The following is a 19714-nucleotide window of genomic DNA, read 5'->3' on the forward strand; positions in this document are numbered from 1 at the left end:
GCTTTAGGACCCCAAATGTACATATTGGTACCAAAAGTGAACATATTAGTATAAATGGTACATTGAATCCTTTTTAAAATCGTGCCAGTGACGGCTTTCTTATGGTCTTCTCTCTCATTTGTAACATTGGGTAGTTCAATTAGCCTAATTCTAGTGAACATTTTCAAAGTAACTTCCGCAACATTGCTTCAAGGCTCTGACTCATAGATTGAATTAAACAGAGTAAACAGAGGACAGGAAAAGAGGAAAAAGGGATGGAGCCGAGTGGGCAGAGGCAAGTCCTGAGGTTCTTAATCATACCTGTTTGACACTCAGAGATTTAGGCCATCAAGCAGCGCAGCAGCCATATCGACCGCCCATGTTACACATTAACTTTCCTCTCTCAACCAGTTAGACAAGCAAACACGACATACAGAGATAATACAACTACATCATAATGTCTTCTCCCACCACAGTCTCTGAGTCTTTTTGAAATTTCCTAAAAGTTGTGAAATCCTAAAAACTGCTCAAATGGGAGACTGAAAGCACGACACCATTTTGTCTGAGAGCTTTTGTTTATCTTTTTGCTTGTTTGTGCTTATCAGGACAGATCATGGCCATTGAGATATAGAGGCAGCTTTATTGATCAATCCCAAACATGGGAGGGTTGGGGCACTGCAAGACCGGATGATGTGAGGGAATAGGCATGACGGTGACCATAGGGCTGGAATGTCCGCTGAACTTGATGTCAGATGGATGTATGAGCTTGATAGAAGGTTATAAGCTGCCACTGTTGTGGACTATTTAATGTTAGATTTTGGTTGTTTATCTGTGTATCATTTAAATGTGAAGTCTCTGTGAATAGTTGGAAAAAGAGTAAAACGAATCCCCATTTGGCTCTAGATAAAGTGCAGCAAGCATGAAATGAGAAATATTTTACAGTACGCAGCACTTTGAAATAAAACATGATCACCTTGAGACACAGGAGCAATCATGACTGTAGTAAATCATATATATCAGCTGGCTGTTCTTGGAGGCTGATAAACCACAATTAGGGCAGTAATTTCCATGTGTGTGTATGATGGATGGAGCCAGGCAGTCTTTTAAACACCCTAGACAGACACATTCATACACAGACTTGAATGGAGCCACTTGACGTTTTAATATGCACATAAATCTCTGTCAGACAATTCTAAAGACCTTCAGTCCCGATCACAACTCTATGAAGGTGAACAGTTGCTTGGTGTTTATCAGGTGTTATGCCATGTGTGGATCACCATGGAGAATACACATTTGTGAAAAATAACTATGATAAATAGAAAAAAATATATTCTGTCAAATTCACATCATTAGTATGACAATCATTAGAAGCAAATAACTAATAACGCAATGAGAAATTTTTGAAAGCAAAACATGAAAACCATAAAATAAGTAAGCAATGTGAACCATGGAACTAAAGGCACAATTATTATAAGACCTCTAGCAAGCCAATATGCCCCTGATCTCGTAACATTTAAAAATATGTATTTGTTCTATTGCGGTTTAATTGCTATGTGTGTTTGTTCTCAATTATAACGATAAATAACAAAATAAACAAATGAGAGCCATACTAGGCGACGTCATGCGCTAATCATGTGACGTACACAGGTAGATCTATTCAAATCAGGAACAAGCCATATTATCTACTTGTGAAAGGGCAATAACTAGCCTACTATTGGGTGAGCTAAATAACGTATTATTATTATGTGAAACATTATATAATATTAAATATTATTAATAAATAAGACTAATAAGAGGATAGGCTACACGATAGTTTTACGCATTTGTTTATTTTTTGTCGTAATTTTCAATGAACTCAGTTGGTATGTTCCACTCACAATAAAACGTAGCTCAAAGAAATTGTTTTGTTGTGGGCCGAAGAACGACCTGCCACCTGTTGACAGTAGCAGTTTATAATCGACTAGAATGGGTGAAAGAATTCAACACCCGAATAAACATTTCATTTGTTCTTTCTCTGACTGTAAAGCGACGTTTTCAAAGCTGTGGAAGTTGGAAACGCATTACTGCAGACACACTGGACTGGTGAGTGAAACACAATCAGTAACTTAATCTTATCTGGATTTTAGATACTTCTCTAGTATTCATATTAATAACTCGTGGTCTTAACTTTTTATTTCAAAAAGTCGTAGCCTAACGTTACTTTTATTTACTATTCCTCAGAAGCCGTTTGCTTGTGGAAACTGCGAGAAGAGCTTTTGTACCCGTTACCGGCTTACCAGACATCAACTGAGCCACAGTGGCGAGAAACCCTACCTGTGAGTCCACATACTGACAGTAAATTATTTTGTTTACTCGATTAACTTTCATATATTAAGAATATGTATTATTATTTTACGGCATTTTAAAGTGTTTCGTCTTGAGTTATGTAGCCTACTTTTGTGTCATTTTTCACTTTGAGAACAATTTTGTTGTGGTGTAAATTCTGACTCATGCCAGTGACATTTGTTCACAAAGTCTTGTTCAGTGACCATTGTTGCCATAGGCTATATAGTTATGCCAGTAGGTGGTGATAAATTATGTTGTGTGTGTGTTCTGATTGAGCTGAAGCCTCATCATTGAATAGTTTATGCAACCGATTCAACTAAATGAACGATTTGCCCCTTTTGCCTGACCCAAGGGGATAATCGACCATAGTCTCATAGACATCATATAGATAGACGCCCTATCAACTGCTACAGCCTTTTGGCACGGATGAGCCGTAAACGATGTATAAAAGTATATGTATAAAAATAAACAATGTATAAAATACTTTATTACCTTACGTTATGGCCCTGTAGAAGCAGTTAAAAAAAAGTTTTAAATAAAAATAGGCTAACGATTGCATCATAACGCACGACTGTCGCACAGTACAGAAACTACTGTAGACGGAAGTAGAAGCTACTCCCGATCTCCGGCACTACAAGATTCAGAAGGGAATGATTCAGATTCCTCTTGGCACAGCAACTGGAAGACGTACAACTGTGAGACGGGTTGCTCATGTCATATCTATGTCTTCGATCTCAGTGTGAGCCTGCGCAGTGTGCTTGGCAATCAGGAAGGGAATATTTCTAATTGACTTCACTTTTCTCTGTTGAAGTCTATGGGGTCGCTGTGTCCATTTCTTCTACTTCTACTGTCAAGAGTGTTTGTTGGCATGATGTTTTGCCTCAAAGGCTGTCTAAGTGGGCTGCTCACTGAGGCTTTTAAAATGCAGTCACAGAATACCCTTACTATGCCCCTTTTGTGCACATTTCTGCTGATCAAAACTGGTAAAGGTGCTCAGTCAGCGGGTGTTCAGCTGCATTTCCCACGCCTGGCAGCTTGAGGAACCATGTTGCTCATGTTCACCACCATGAAGAGAAGTATTATGTGGTAAGTAATCTTGTGATTTGATTTCAAAGTGGTTTATTGTATAATTTCATATGTTTACTTTGGTCTTTTTCCAATATTTTGTAGTGCAACCATCAAGGCTGTGGAAAGGAGTTCCATAAGAAAAAGCAACTAAAGATTCACATGTGTGAACACACAAATGAGTTGCCCTTTGAGTGAGTTTGTTTTATTTATCTATGTATTTTGAGATCACATTATGTATTTTTCCCTCATTGTGACCAGCAACTCCATCTCATTCTGACAGATGTGACTTTGAGGGATGCAACAACAAATTTGTTTCCTCTAAAGCTCTTAAACGACATGGGAAGGTACATGAAGGTAATAGAAAACCTTTTCTGACTTTGAAACAATCAATTATTATTTAAGTTCTAACTCCCATTTTTTTTTTTTCTCCCTCTTTTATAAATTTAAGTTTACCCATGTAGTGAGGAGTTCTGCAACTTCAGAGGAAAAACTTGGTCTGGGTATCAAAAACACAGAAAGACTGCACACAGAGGTGTGTGAGAAGTCCTTTTGATCAACTGTAATCAAATTGAATGCAAGTTTATCTGTGCTCATTTTCTCTTGTTTACAGTTACCCTACCATGTGATCAATGCAAGAAGATCTTCCACCACGCCTGGTTTTTGCAGAAGCACAAACAATTCGTTCACTCTGGGGAGCGGCGCATGTTTAAATGCTCTAGAGAGGGCTGTCAAAAGAGCTACACTAAAAACTTCAACCTGCAGAACCACATTCTGGTCTTCCATGAGGGAAAGCGTGACTTTACCTGCCCTTTTGCAGGCTGCGGTAAAGCCTTTGCTATGAAGGTCAGCATTTTCCTTTATTTTATTCCTTGGTGGTGATGGCGCAGTGGATTAGACGCATGCCTTTGGTGTGAGACCCAGGTTCGAATCCACTGTGAGACACCAATGTGTGCCTGAGCAAGACACTTAACCCCTAGTTGCTCCAGAGGCGCGCAACCTCTGACATGTATAGCAGTTGTAAATCGCTTTGGATAAAAACGTCAGCTAAATGAATTAATGTTATTATGGTGAAGTATCTTAAATAACTAATAAATTAATGTAACATTAATGTAACTTTATTTTATTTTTTTTTTACAGGAAAGCCTGAAGAGGCATTCTGTACTCCATGACCCTCAGAAGTCAAAACTGCAGGTAAACTATATAGCAGCACACCAATCATGCGTGTTTGAGACGTATTGGAAACGCTCAATTGAAAATGATCTTCTTACAGAAGCCAAAAGTCAAGCAGCGCAAGGCAACTTCATCCAAAACAGATGCAGCTAAACTATCTGAGCAACTGCAAAATGTGTCCTTGAACAAGACTGGATCAAAGAAACCATTGCCTTGACTAACTCTTTCCATGGAACAATCCCCTTTTGTCCCATATTTTCCTCAGTTTCGAAGTTTTGTTTAGTTGATACAGACATGTTTTCAGTTGAAATAAATGATCACTGCTGCAACTCTTGTTTTGTGGTGAATAAAGTTCATGATGGTGGAAGAGGAACAATCTCAGTTCATGTTAACTTTTCAAAAACACGTTGGGCTAGATAGTGGTACCCCGAGACCTGAACTTTGTCAAAGGCAGTTGGCAGCTTTTGGAGCGCTGCAGTGACTGTTTTGTAGGCCAACCTAGAATATGGCATCACCCTGGTTCCCTCTACAACAACCTAATAGGACTTTTTCTATTGAGTTGGATTATTGCAGAAAATGAGCTGTCAAACAAAAGGTCTTAGATGTTTGTTTATAATAATATTCACCAATTAACAACGTTCATGAATTTGGAAGCCTAAATACGATCACCAGAAGCAAAAGGCTAAACATTGGTTAAAAACGAAGATATCTTAAGTGTAACAGACCTTATTATTATTATTTTTTAATTCTTCTATTCTGTGTACACGGACACTGTTTTTGTAGTTACTTTCTTTTATCCTGACAGATGGTAGTTATGGCATTTGCCAGCATGCTTAACCAGCCAAACCTTGTACTCTTGCCCAAAGATGGTAGCAAATGCTAAAATTCTCCATGAGATATTGCTGCTGATCTTTTCAAAGATTTTCAAAAGGCACTTCAGGAGTGCAAATAATTATCCCACATTTCATCTCTAGAGAGCTTGGAACTTTTTAACAGACTTTTCTGAGGTTGTTATAGTAAAAAGGTTGGATCTAATCTGTGAAGTGGGGTTTGATGCATTTTTCTTTTTTACACATCAATTGAGGCTTAACTCTCATATCCTCACTGGGAAAGATTTATTAAACATCTGTGCACATTCATCCATTCATACTTGCGCGCACACACTTTTGTTCGGTCTCTCTTTTACACAAACATTCACAAACGTAGATCACATTTAGAGATAACATGTATATAAAACCTCCGGTAGAGTGGACTGCTGATCGGCATGGTGAGGGGAGACCTTAAGGCTGCTCTCCAGAGGGCGGTGGCCTCATGGGCGTGGCAGGTTTTCTAAGGCCTTGTTTATTCAGCATCAAGTAAAAGCATTCAATTTTCCGAGACTGGCTTTGACAGTATGGTGCCTCCGTGGCAGAGAGTAGAACACATAGGACCATTAGAACACAGATATGAGGTGAGGCATGGTGTCCTGGTGGGGTTAGATTAGACTTCCTGGCCAGGACACGACGGTAAGCGCCACTCTGCTCCGCTGCTCCTTCAGCATGGGCACCAGCGCGGAATGACTCATGCCAGCCGTGGACAGACAGTTTACCGCCACTATCATGTCACCACACCTGGATGGAAAAAAAGCATTGTGACAGTGTCAATGCTATCAATACATTCCTAATGGTAGTTAATAATGTTAATACAACTGGTTTGTTTTTAAAGCTGCAGTCCGTAGTTAAAAATGATCCAAAATACAATTTTGAAAAATACATAACCAGCCAGTGTTCAAAACTGCTTGCCGTAGCTCGATTCAAAGCGGTAAAATTGTAATAATGTTTTTAATTCCAGAGGTACTGGTGGATTTCCGCGGGAGATTCGAGCATGGCGATTCATTACGTCACATCTGTACACATAAAGAAGGAGTCTTGGCTAGAAGGCTATATTGCGAGTCAGGATGTTGGAGGTGGAGATTTATACTTCACTTCATATAATTAAACATCAATTTGACGGCGGATCCATAAAGGTTCAAACGACAATAACCAGAGACAGCAGATTCACCCGCTGTAAAATGCAAAAGACTTTGTTTGGACTTCGGAGTGAAAAAAAGAGATTGCAACCGGACCCATGTGAAAACAAGGATACATATCGGAAGGACATTACATGTAGTCGCGCAATACAAAGTATAATTTGCATGGTTTTACGTCGTATGGTAAACGATTGTTGGATTTAATTGTTCGCAATAATATCAGTAAGATGTATTAAAAATCCATATACTCACAACAAAGTTCTGTGGTATAAAATGGTCATTTATTAATAAAAATATATTATGTATTAAATGTGTATAATAAAATGACTAAAATGAAACATGATAATGAATTATATTTAATAATTAAAAATTAAATTAATAAAATATATATTCCCTAAATGTAATAATTGTAATTAAATATGTAAGAAAAAAAGTATTTTTAGTGTTTACCAAAAAAAAAAAATCTTGAAACTTGACACTGATGGCCAAAGATTTTTTTCTTGTTTTTTTTCCCCTCCACATTTTAATGAAGGTAATATTAATTAAAAATCACTATCGCACACCTGCAGGTAATAGATAGGTGCGTAGGAGACAAGACCACAAAAATTCAAGTCTAATAAACAAAAGGAAATCACACACACTATCAATACTTGCAAAAAGTATCACTAAATATTTATTAGGACCGTTTTCGTTTCATGACCTTCATCAGACATATACATTGATTGTATAGTGTGCAGGATTTCCTTTTTTATTAATATTGAAAGTGCTGTATCATCAAGCCGTGATGCATTAATTCATTATTTATTGTTTGTTTTGTTGTGCTTGCTCACTTCAGACGGCCATCGTAGTAAGCGGGAGTTCCAAGGACAATGGTCTTGATGAAGAACGCCTGGTTGCTGTGGTTCTCCTCATAACCTCCAACAATGCTAAAGCCCCAGCTGCCAGGGTGACTTCTGCGGAGGACAATCTCATGACTGCTATGCAGGTAGCTGTGACAGAGTACAACATGGAAAGTAAGTGTGCATCATCAGGAAACATATTTTTTTCTGTTTAATCGGTGACAGGTCAAAAATTGCATGTCAGATAACTTGGAATACTAGGGGACAACAGACAAAGAAAAACAGATGCATGTTGGTAGGATTTGGCAGAATGACAGGAAGGGAGAAGGAAACCGTCACCGAAGGGTGCCAAAGCAAACGCGATGGATGATAAAGGACAAACGGGAGGACAGAGTGAAAAAGGAAAGAGCGAGATTGGACTGAATGACCCGAGGCTAGGCTAAAATGGGCTAGGAGCAAGTTATATCTCCACATGTGCGTTTCATCTGATAATCTGCAGCTGTTAACATCACGACACAGCCATAATCCCCTCATGGGTTAACACTGCATTAAGCTGCTGATCCAAAACACATCAACTCTACAGACATTTTACAGAAAAGTCCTCAAAATAGCTGCCTTTTCACCCTTCAAAGCTGTTTCCACTCAGATTTGGATGGGAAAAAGTAGGTGAAACGAAACCTGGCATGATGGTAGTCCAGGCCAGATTGCATTGACTATTTTAGGGTTATTTGGATCAGTGCTCAGCAAGGTGAGGAAGCTATTTTTAAGTCTCCTAAAAGCCATTTGGACTCTTCCAACAGTACATCCACTCAATTAACGCTGTTGTTTTATTTGACTCATCAAACACTCTTTCATGTGAAGCTCTACAAAAATTTGATTTACCTGGGAAGTCCAAGCCACATCACCCATGATGGCGACCAGCTTGCGTCGTAGTCGTTTTCGTGTGGAGGGAGAAGCTCTTCGTCCAGGCCCGGTTCTTCAACTGTGCTGACCTCGAGTGCCTTCAGTTGGACAGAACAGGACGCGGCGCTGGTCTTCAGAGTGCCCACTGCCTCGCTGTGGCTCAGGTAGGTCAGATCCTGACCATTAATACTCAACAGTACATCCCCTGAGCAATGAAAGAAGACAAATACACTTAGAGACACTCCAAAACAGCCACACAGAGAGGACTGCAACACGGCTAAAGCCCTATGGAGACAGGTTTCACTTCAATGCACTTCATCATCAGACACACAAGCGGGAAATAGTGTTTTCCTGTTTTCCTTTTTTGGGGGGGCCTTTTAGTCTAGAGGACAGGAAGCACCACAGCTTGATGTAAAGTTAATCCACAGCGTAAAATAGACACCACGATCAGTGTAGTCCGATTATAGAATGAATAACTCTGAGGAAATCAACCACAATTTCCAAACAAATTATTCTAATGACTCTATTCTATTTAGTGAATCAAACACATAGAGCCAGTTTATTCTGAATCCTCAAGACATGACACGGTTCTATTTAGAGTTTTAAACATATAGCAAAAACAGTGTAGTGTGATTTTCAAATGAATGACTCTAAGGAGTCAGCTTCTTTTAGTGAATCAAACACATATAGGACAACCAGTGTAATCTGATTCCCTAATGAATGACTCTAATGAGTCAGTTCTTATAAAGAATCAAACACATATAGCAAAGCCAGTGTAGTCTGATTCCTGAAAGAATGAGTCGATTCTTTTTAGTGAATCAAACGGATGTATTTTATATGTACAATAAGTAGAATAATGGGCTTTATGCCCAGCTGCACTACTTCCTGAACTTCAGCCAGCTTCTTGTTTACTGTCTACCATTATTGGCCAAATTGATTAATTCAGGTGTGTCTGATTATTGTTGCCATGACAACTGAGGTCAAGCACACCTGGATTAATCAATTTGGCCAATAATTGCAGACAGGAAACAAGTAGCTGGCTGAAGTTCAGGAAGTAGTGCAGCTGGGCATAAAGCCCATTGCAACAAAAAGAAAAAAAAATGGACATAAGGTTAGAAAGCATGAAGCTCACGGAGTCAGAATGCCAGTCTGTCAGTCAAGTCCAACACAAGATGCAACCAATAGCAAGATAGTCTGACAGCAGATTAAAATAAACAGTAAATAAATGACTTTCGAGTGATTTGTTACAAAAGTGCACATCAAATATGCTAAACATGGAACCTCATAGGTTAAAACCCACTTAAAGGTGCATACCACCACACATAGATATCTATATATATAAATGCCAGATTCAACCACTCCAGACACGTTGGCACAGTCAGCATGTCGTCACTCATATTAAAAATGATGCCACAACATTGCGCAGCTTCTGGTTATGAAACCGCCGAGATTTAAATTTCCAAAGAAATGGGACAACCTTTCACAGGAGCGGATGTGTTGGACATGTATTGTAAGCTGACGCCTTCGTCTTGTTGTATTGCGTTAGTTTTAGTTTTGCCAAATCCTCTGCTGAAGTCTATTGCAGATAGATATATTCATACATCCATCTAACTACAGTTGCAGACACACAGTCAACTTACTCTTGAGTTTTCACCAACCAGCTTAGACCAATCCAATATGGCCGACGGCATATAGTGACCCATAGAAACAGCCGCTAATGAGGCATCTATGTATATATCTATGCCACCACCTACTGCACAACACCTGCATGACAGCTGACTGAAGGATCTAAAGGGGCTAAAAAAAAAAGGATCGGGCTTAGGATAGCGGATACAGATCGGGACATCCCTAATTGATTTATTATTAAAATGATCTCATTATTTGGCATTGAAATTTAATTCCTCTGAATCTTATCACTACCAAAATCGAACATTTATTTTTTCAGAATAACAAACCATAGACAATAAAATGTGTAAATAAAGTAAATAGGCTCAATGTTAATAAGTAGTAATGAACAGCTGATTGGAGGTTTGCTCAAACATTATCTAGATGCTAATTTAAGAAAGAAAATGAGGTTTATGTAACTCACCACGTTTGATTCGTCCATCACGTGACAGGCAGCCGTGGGGTTGGACGCTCGTCACAAAGATCGGCAGCTCTCCGCTCTTGCTGCCTCGTCCCCCTGCCACAGTCATACCCAGAGACTCGTGAGGTTCCTTCTTCACAGTGATGTGTTTCTCCTTACAGGTCACACACTGGGAGAGGTCCTAAAACACACGCTCATATTTACACGAGCAGCACAGTCTAAAATTCTCTGGATAAGAAAAAAGGGAATCCCATTTCTTAATTGACACTCTTATCGGCTCTCTGTAGAGTGCTGTTCATCATCCCAACGGGATCAGCTCTACTTCAACTTCATAATTGATCTCACAATAGATCCAACCAGGAGTAATTAAGGTTGTGGTGTAAACTCATGAAAAACTGGAGTCTACCCAGATGCTTCGGAAATAGGGCTCCCTAATTATGTCTTCACAGAGCTAAAATAGATTCTGCAACATACACAGACTTGTTCTCGCTCTTGGCTGCAGGCATTTGTACTCACTCTCTGGGTGGAAGACCTGGCAAGGTGCAGACTTGGGACAGGGCTTGGGGTCGCAGTGCACGGAAGCGCCGGGATGTGATCATGGCTCCAAATGTCCCTGGTCAAGGTGGAGCCTGTGTGTACGGCCATAGTCTGCTTGCTGGACCGGCTAATCAGCAGATTGACTCTTTCTCCACTAGCCTAGAAGATGACAGTAGGCGGTCTATATAAATTACTAATACTCTTACTCCAGGGGTGCCGTAATGGAGGGGGGAGGTCTTAGAATAATTTCAAGGGCCCTGAACAGGAGTTCCCACACGATTTCAACCGAAGGGCAAGCGATAGAAACCATAGCGGCACCCCTGTATTGAAAAGACAGTCTGCTGTCTGCCAGTGCTATTCTTAATAATGCTTTAGCTGCCCTTTCTCTGTGTGATCTGGGCAGCCAGATGGGAGAAAGCAGCTCACGTAGACATAAAGATACTATCAATCACATTACCCTCTGAGTAGGGCAGCAGCGGCAGTGTCCTAATGTCCCAAACAGCCACTGAGATTTGCACAGATGACAATAGCTGTTTTATTATGAGAACATTTACTATAGGAAACAAGATTTATATTTTCTGAAGAAAGCCTTTGAAGTGAGCCTGTGTAAAAGTCTCCGTCTTGCTAGGGTGGTTGCAAGGATGATGCTATATGTCGTTGCTAAGGTGTTGCTAGGTCTGGTTTTCCGGGCTCTAGATGTGGGTGAAATCTAAATAAATTATAAATCTATGGGATTTTTTTTTCCGCCAATGTTTAGAAATGCAGAATATATCAGTATTCATAAGTGGCCGATATTAGACTTTTTTTTTTAAATTGATCGTATCAGCTGATATCGTGTATTTAATTGTGCATGATGATTTCTCCTATTTTTACATTTAGATTAGTGTTCAAACTAAAATAAAATTAATATGTATATGTTGTGGCATCTAACAAAAAAATGTTTAAATTAAAGTACGAAAATAACTAAAACTACAACTGAAATAAAAAATAAATTAAACTCTATCTATCTATATTTTAAAAAAAAAACTAATAAAATAACAGAAGCACTAAAACTTAATCAAAAATGAATTAAATATAAAAAATGTCAATATCTATCTATCTATCTATCTATCTATCTATCTATCTATCTATCTATCTATCTATCTATCTATCTATCTATCTATATTTAAAAAAACGAATAAAATAACAAAAGCACTAAAACTTAATCAAAAATGAATTAAATCTGAAAAATGTCAAATACAAAAATATGTTAATTCACAATATTAATAACTATTATAGTAATAGTATTCAAATAATACTAAAAATAACACTTGTTGCTTGCTTAAAATGAATATTTAGAAATATCAATGATATAATAATAGTTATGTAATATTTAGCAAATCATTTGTGTTTTTTTTAATGTAATTTATTTAGGCAAAACTATCGAATTTTAATATCATTTATCAAAGCAAAGGTCTACCAGCATCCTTATCTTGACCTGAACTGCCCCCCACACATGCTTACTCTCTACCTGTATAATCTGAGCTGCCTGCTCAGGCGTGCCGTGTCTCAGGTCATGCTCGTTGACGGCCAACACTCTGTCGTTGCTGCAAAGTCGTCCATCTTTAGCGGCTAACCCTCCCTCCAGCAAGTCCAGGATAAACACACCCGCTTCATCTGTACGCCGCACCAGCTTGATCCCCAGCTGCTCTGATGATTCCCGCTTATGCAAGGTGATGCGTATGCTGGCAGGGCTGCCCTTGGGCGTAGCAGTTGCCACAGGTGGCCTGGCAGAGCAGCGGCGTTCTCTCAGAACCGTCAACTGCAGAGTGGCGCAGGGACGTGCCAGTGTGGAGCGAGCGAAGTTATGGGACACATTACTGATGTCTACGTTGTTGACCTGCACTCGAATGGGAAGTGTAGAGAGAGATTGAATGGGTTTGACAAATGTGATGTGCTCTGTTATTTTGAGTTGGTCGCTGCAATGAGCTGTTTGTGTAGATTTTTTCTTGTGATTTACGGGGTTTTTGATTAAATTTGTGCTGAAAACAAATGCGGAAAGATGTCAATAAAATAGATTGTGAATCACATGCCATCTGACATTTTGACTATTACTATTATTTATTTGGTCAAAATGAATTTAATCTATTTATTCTTGGGATAGAAAAACTGAATTTTCAGCATCATTCATTTAGTCTTCAGTTTCACATGATCCTTCAGAAATCTTTCTAATATGCTGATTTGCTGCTCAAGAAACATTTATTATCAATGTTGAAAACGGTTGTGCTGCTTCATATTTTTTGTGGCAAATGAGAAACATTTTTTTCCAGGATTCTCTGATGACCGTACAGTAAGAACAGTATTTGAAAAAAAGAAAAAAACTTTTGTTAATCTATAAATGCCTTTATCAATTTAATGCATCCACACTAAATAAAAGTATTAATTTCTTTAAAGCAAAATCAGTAGTTTGAATAAAATGTCTGAAATTTGGAAGAGACAATTTTCAAAAAAACTAATTTGTAAGACAGCTACTATTTTAAATCATATATCTTAAAAATAACAACAATTATATAATTATCTTTTTCACTCAATGTATTAAACTAAAAATGATTTTTTTTTTCGGGGTCAAAACGACTCAAAATGATGGAGCACGTCACATATTTAAGTGAATATCAGTTTGAAGAATTTTGTTCTGTCTCTGTGGCAAAGACTGCATCTCTTCTTAGCCACTATTCAATAGAGCTCTATAGAGATTGATTAAAGTATCAGGGCTGATCTGTAAATAGCAGTGAAATGCTATTTAATCAGATAGTTATTTCAGAACATAGCGGTAATACCTGAAGTAATTGGTCCCCGGCCAGCAGCCTTCCGTCTCGGGCTATAACACCGTCACGGTACACCTCCTGTATTACCACATTTATCAGGGGGGTCTCGTTTCCACCAACAATACTTATGCCCAGCTCTGTGTAGGGGTTTGCTCGATGAACCTCAATAGTTGTGATTTCTCCCTCAGGTAGAGACGGAAGTTTCACACAACCTAAAGAATGAGACTTATGGAACCCAAGCAAAGATTTCAAAGGAACTCGGAGAAACAAAGTGATTCATATGAAAAAAAATCACACCTTCTTCAGCAGAAAGAGGCAAAGTTTCAACAAAGTCCCATCCTGAAGAGGCTGAACTACCAGTACGGAGAAGATGGATGCACGGGTTGCTGAGAGGACGCTTCACACGTGGAGGAGCGCACTCCAGACCATGGACACCTTTGAGAGAAAAAAAGACAGCAACATTTTACAAACACTTTTTTGAAAAAACAAGTGTGTGCTAATGCCAATCTCTAATGAAAAGAATTATGTGAATGTGGCCTGAGAGTGCAATATCTATTAAAATCAACAGTGTGTTTAGTCAAGTTGTTGTTAGAGTGTTCTGAAAGTTATACTTAGGGTACTAACTGTCTTCTTCCGTGCTTTCTTCGAAGGCGGGGTTGTCTACGCCAGGCTCTTCTGTCCATGAAGGAACATTGTTGCCGGCGTTGGATCCAGCAGGTGGTGATGGTGTACTCTCCTTCATCTCAGTCTGGGGCGTTCTGGGGGGATCGGTCGCCGTGACTCTGTCTTCGCCTCCCTCCATCTGCGTCCGATCTAGCTTTGTTCGCTGGCTCTGTGTCCCAGGACACCTAGACCCACACAGATAGTCATAAAAATATAACCACAGTAACCTTTAACCTAAAATATTCAGGAGTCTAGGTACACAGAGGTCTGGTTGACATGAAGTGGAGGACAAGGGCAAGAAAAAGGAAGCCTTGCACTACACCCTCAGGGCAGATGCTATTTCAGGAACCTAACGTAAAGGCCCTTATCTTGTATTCCAAAACACAGTATTGTCACAATTTCTTTTGTTTTGTTTTAAGTTGAAGTTTTACATCTTAAATTTAGATTTTATGATACAACACTGGTCCCATTAAACTATGGGATTTTTCTTTGCCTTTGAGCTAGGAGTATTGCAGCATTTGACAAACATAACTGTCATACAATTAACAGCACTAATTAATTACTCTACGCACCAGTGAGGACAAAGTAATGTAGGATAGTATTACATGCTGAGGTCTCGTAGTATAACAAGAAACCACCGATTGTCAACAACGCTAAGAGAAGATGGCTAATGCTGGCAGTAACTCTCAGTCTCAGCCTTCTTTGGAAGGTGTTAGTGCGTCGTTAAGGGTAACTAATCTCCTTGGGTGCTTTTCCGTTGATCTATAAATAAAACGTTCTTGCAATAATTATCTACGAATGATCTGCCAAAACTTTAATAAGTTCCACCTTTCTACTTGTTTTTACAAAAACAGATGATTATAGCAAAAACCTTTTTTTGGTCCTCTGATTTGTGACTCAACTTTGAACTATTTAACTAACGTTTGGCTTCAGGCAAAGACCTTCAGGTCATCCAAAGACAACATTCAATTCTATCTTTTGCACCAGAACTAATTTCCAAATGTATACCACTCTCTGAAACCACACCAAATCTTAGAACAAACTGCCACGCTGGACTCTCAAACTCACCATAGCTCTGGGTTGCCCTTGGCAGTCTCACAGAAGAAGTGGTTGAAGAGGTTTCTAGAGTTGAAGTTTCCCAGCATAGCTGAAGAGAATATGAAACTGCTGCTGTCCAGTGCATTACACAGGACCGACTAATCTCCCATCACATGACGAAGGGGCAAATAATCCCCAGTTAGAAAGTCAGATCAACCCAGGCAGGCTCCACTCACAAGAAAGTCACAGTTGCCTTTGTCTGCTAAGCATAATTTCTAACTCTAACAGATACCTGTGTATGATATTAGTTCTGACTCAAAAGCCCGGTAGACATATGCTTATGCTCAAGTTGAGCTGTTTATTAAAATGTGTTCTGCATTTTGATCAGTATATGCTTTTACAGAAAAACAACTTCAAGGCACACGTTTTATCAATTCTTGCATTCAATGGGAATCAAATATGAGCTTGCCATTACAAGCACCAGGCTCTACTGTTAAAATAATACATGAATATATATAAAATGATTATTTCAGCCAGGGGCATCACTAGATTTTACAGATGCTTGAAGCACAAGCATCAGTAAAATCCCAAAAAATATTACTGTCTACCGACCTTGGAATCATTTTCCCTGACAATATTTCGGCGATAAAGTTGTACAGCTGTTTAGAATAAGAACTAGCAATGCCAGAATTGCAAATGAATCACTCTTTTGATCTAATCAGTCAAATGGGTTTGCAAAAAGGTCTGAAACTGTTCTTGATTCAGTTTGATTTATAGGACAGTTCAGTCGTGTGCACTGAATCATTTACAGCGGTTTCTCCCAGTCTTGGGATCCTCCAATCCATTGTAGGAAACAATACTTGCAAATGTATTCTAATGTTTGATTGTGTTTGTAGCTTTTGAAAGAGTCTTTACTGCAGGTAAATATGATTTACATCCAAAGCAGTATTTAAAAAAAAAAACAGATCTAAAAATATAGGAACCCTTTTTTGTGCCTTAGTACTGATGAAAGCCTAGACATGCCCTTGATTTCAACAGCTTTTGCATTTGAGATGAAATATTTGTGCGAGTATCTTACCTGTGTTTGAGATGTGCCTCCAGGTCACAGCGTGGCATGCTGAGAGAACAGGAGGGCGTGAGCGGACAGGTGATCGACAGCTTATCCAGCAGCTTGTGCACCAGGATGCTGGAGCGCCGGCAGACCTGCAGCTGCAGATGCGCACGGTCAAGCGGACAAAAGTCCCGTTCCTGCAGGAAGCTGCGCAGGCAGCGGGCACAGAAGGTGTGGCCACATGGTGTATCCAGGGGCTGAACCAACGGCTGAAGGCAGATGTGGCACACCAAATCATCGTCCACTTCCAAACGATAGTTATAAAGGTGGTTCTCCCAGGCGCGGTGAATCTGTCCACATTCAGAGCAAAGGGCCTCCAGAAGAGCTTCGCTCACCATGCCGGGGTCCACTCCCTCTCCCAGACTGCCCATCGTGCTCGGCTTCGGCTACGCACACTCAGTATCTTGGTGACGGGGGTGTCCGCCCCATGGGCGTCAGAGGCTGCGTGACTCCGGCAGGGGACGGCCACCCCCTGGTAGACGGTGTGACATCACTCTGAAGGGTCGGGGAGAAAAAGTGAGGTAAGTGTGGTGAACGAGAGCAAGTTTGTGTGTGTTGTGTGGATGAGATTATGTTGCAGAGCAGTGTGGGTTTACTCCTGCACATTAATCTGACAGTGTAATCTCTTGCTCTCTCGCCCGGAGAAATCTTTCAATCCCGCTGAGAGAGAATTATCTAGGATTGCAGCAGGGAGCACAGAGTCGAGAGGTTTGGATGTGAAAGTGAGAAGACGAGAGGCGAGAGAAGAAGATAAAAAAAATCAGTCACTGTATAAGACCTGAACAGATTTGTTCATAAAAACAAGGGTGGAGGGGTGGAATGCAAACTGCTTCAAGTTATTAAATACAAATATTAATCAAAATCTACTAGATTGTAATTAAAATCAGTCCTCCGAAAGCCCCGTTTCTAATTTTGATACAAATTTAAAGGAAAGATCACATTCTGTCTATATTTACTCGCCATCATGTCGTTCCAAGCCTGTTTGACTTTCTTCAGTGGAATTTCTGAATAGTATAATCTCAATACTTTTTCATATTGTATGATTTCGTTGCAGTTATTATTCATAGAAAAAGTTGATGTCTTGATTTTCCTAATAATATTTAATATTTTTTACACTGTAAATTGAGATATTTTTTAAAATAGGCCTTTATGGGGCCTTTATTGAATAAAAAATGCAGTAAAAACAGTCATGCGAAATATTATTACAAAATTTCTTTTTAAATAATTTATTCCCGTGATGTCAAAGCTGAATTTTAGCCTCCTTGCTCTAGTCTTCAGTGTCACGCAGGAGCAAAAAATTGTTTTCAACACTGACAATAATTATACGAAATGTTTCTTGAACACCAAATCAGTGTATTAAAATGATTTCTGAAGGATCATGTCTGTGACACTGAAGACTGGCGTAATGATGCTGAAAATTCAGCTTTGAAATACACATAAAGAAAACTGTAAATTGTAGTATTTCTCAATATTATTGTTTCACTGTATTTTAGATTAAATAAATGCAGCCTTGGTGAGCATATCTTTTCAAAACATAAAAAATGAATGTTTCCAAACTTTTGAAAGGTACTGTACGTGAGTGGAGGAATTCGGGGTCCGCGGCATCTAAAAGACTGAAAACCCCTCAACTACACCTTTTACAATTGGCTTTTTAAGGCCACCAAACAGTAGGGGGCAATCTATTGGGCCAACAATAACTACAACCTTCGCCTGTATTCACAGCATCCGACAGCTGTGCGTCCATGACCAGCCCCACGCTTGGTCTGTCAACGGCATCTCTGTGACTACCTGCCTCTGTTTTTATCTTGCAGCTGGACATGAATAAATCATGAGGACACAAGGCTCCTCTGTTCCCAATACAAAGCCCTGTCAACGTCTCATCAGACACACATACCCATGCTCGCTCGTCCAGCACACTGTAATGTTTCAACATGGTCATGGGTAGTCTGATCTAAACGAAGCAGCTTGTCGGCTACTTAAACCTCATCCCTTGATAGCATGATGTGGGACTTCATTACATAATACTGAATTGCCTTTGGGCAGCTGCCATTAGTATTCCTATTCTATGTTGATTCTCTGATGACTTTTAATCACAAGGGAGTGTTTAGATATTGACCGCAAGGGCTGTTCGACAAGGCCACTCACTTGTTGTATCCTTGTATCTTAAGCTGTCACAGTTGTCTCTGTTCTCACTGGCAAAATGGCACATTCACGCTTATCTGGCTGTCTGGCGGATGAAGAATTAAATGTTTGTTCAGCTGAACTGACATAAAACAATAGAATTAATGCCTGATCTTTAAACATCTACCAAGGAGGCGAGCAATATCTGACATTTTCCATGTAGAATGATATGCACATCCATAAAGTATTTATTTATTGAGCAAACGGCTTTCAATGGCAATGACATGTTTCCATTCTGCAGTCCAGATCTATTCACAAACCACCATTTTTGACACGCGCATGTTTACCAAATCAATACATTGACCTTAATTTTCTGAAAGGTTGTACATTCACAAACAGGTAGGCAACAAAAATAAATTAATGGAGGGAGGGGGAGGAGAAATAACGGCGCTTTCTCGGCTGAATTAAAATGTCTGTGGATGCCACCTGCACGAATTGTCTCGTTAATAAGGCGTATCCAATCCGGATCTATGACACATACAAATATCGATATCTCATTATTTCTGGTACAGAGCGACTCGCAGTAAATTTTTCGTTTAATGTCCCTCTCTGTCTGAGCCATCGCCTGTACAATGGATGAAAATGGCATCTAACAAAATATAGCCTATGTGTAGTAATAAAGGATCAGCGAGTAATAATATGAGTATTTGAATAAAATTACCTATTCGCGTTCCCCTTAGATGGTGTGAACTCTGGCCCCGAGAGGGGAGAATCATGGAGCTCAATCACATCCACCGCAGCTTGCCCGAGCCGCATCCGCACGTCAAAACACCCCCGTATCTGTCTTGTAGCGATGTCCGATTCGTGAACGAATGATTCATTTGAGTCGGCTCTTTTGAACAAATCAGTCGAACCAGTTTGTGAAACTGGTCTGAACAATACACGTATTCTCTGCACGCGTATTGCAATGAATCGGTCAGAACGGCTATCGAGTCAACAACTGCCCGACTCATTGAACCGAGAACCGCGTCTCTGATAGTAAAATCATCTGGAGTGAATAAG

At 39.6% G+C, this 19714-nt stretch overlaps 2 protein-coding genes across 3 annotated transcripts; one reads left to right on the forward strand and one right to left on the reverse strand.

Moving 5' to 3' along the window:
• Nucleotides 1-1872: 1872 nt before the first annotated feature.
• On the forward strand, nt 1873-4871 carry gtf3ab (general transcription factor IIIA, b). Its single transcript, XM_039667019.2, has 9 exons — nt 1873-2061; nt 2200-2294; nt 3294-3390; nt 3475-3563; nt 3653-3726; nt 3821-3904; nt 3983-4215; nt 4510-4563; nt 4643-4871. The coding sequence occupies exons 1-9, from the start codon at nt 1945-1947 to the stop codon at nt 4757-4759; spliced, it is 960 nt and encodes a 319-aa protein (XP_039522953.2). The 5' UTR covers nt 1873-1944; the 3' UTR covers nt 4760-4871.
• Nucleotides 4872-5640: 769 nt separating this feature from the next.
• lnx2a (ligand of numb-protein X 2a) lies at nt 5641-19579 on the reverse strand. Of its 2 annotated transcripts, XM_039667017.2 has the most exons (11): nt 19374-19579; nt 16499-17026; nt 14344-14567; nt 14017-14154; nt 13732-13931; nt 12426-12794; nt 10895-11074; nt 10382-10559; nt 8272-8497; nt 7381-7539; nt 5641-6152 (listed from the first exon to the last, which is right to left on the reverse strand). In XM_039667017.2, the coding sequence occupies exons 2-11, from the start codon at nt 16900-16902 to the stop codon at nt 6017-6019; spliced, it is 2214 nt and encodes a 737-aa protein (XP_039522951.1). In that variant the 5' UTR covers nt 16903-17026; nt 19374-19579; the 3' UTR covers nt 5641-6016. The 2 variants fall into 2 exon arrangements, with proteins under 2 accessions (XP_039522951.1, XP_039522952.1); XM_039667018.2 differs by lacking the exons at nt 16499-17026; nt 19374-19579 and adding an exon at nt 15451-15720.
• Nucleotides 19580-19714: the final 135 nt, after the last annotated feature.

Source organism: Pimephales promelas, chromosome 22 (genome assembly GCF_988280905.1).
Source record: "Pimephales promelas chromosome 22, fPimPro1.hap1.1, whole genome shotgun sequence".
NCBI lineage: Eukaryota > Metazoa > Chordata > Actinopteri > Cypriniformes > Leuciscidae > Pimephales > Pimephales promelas.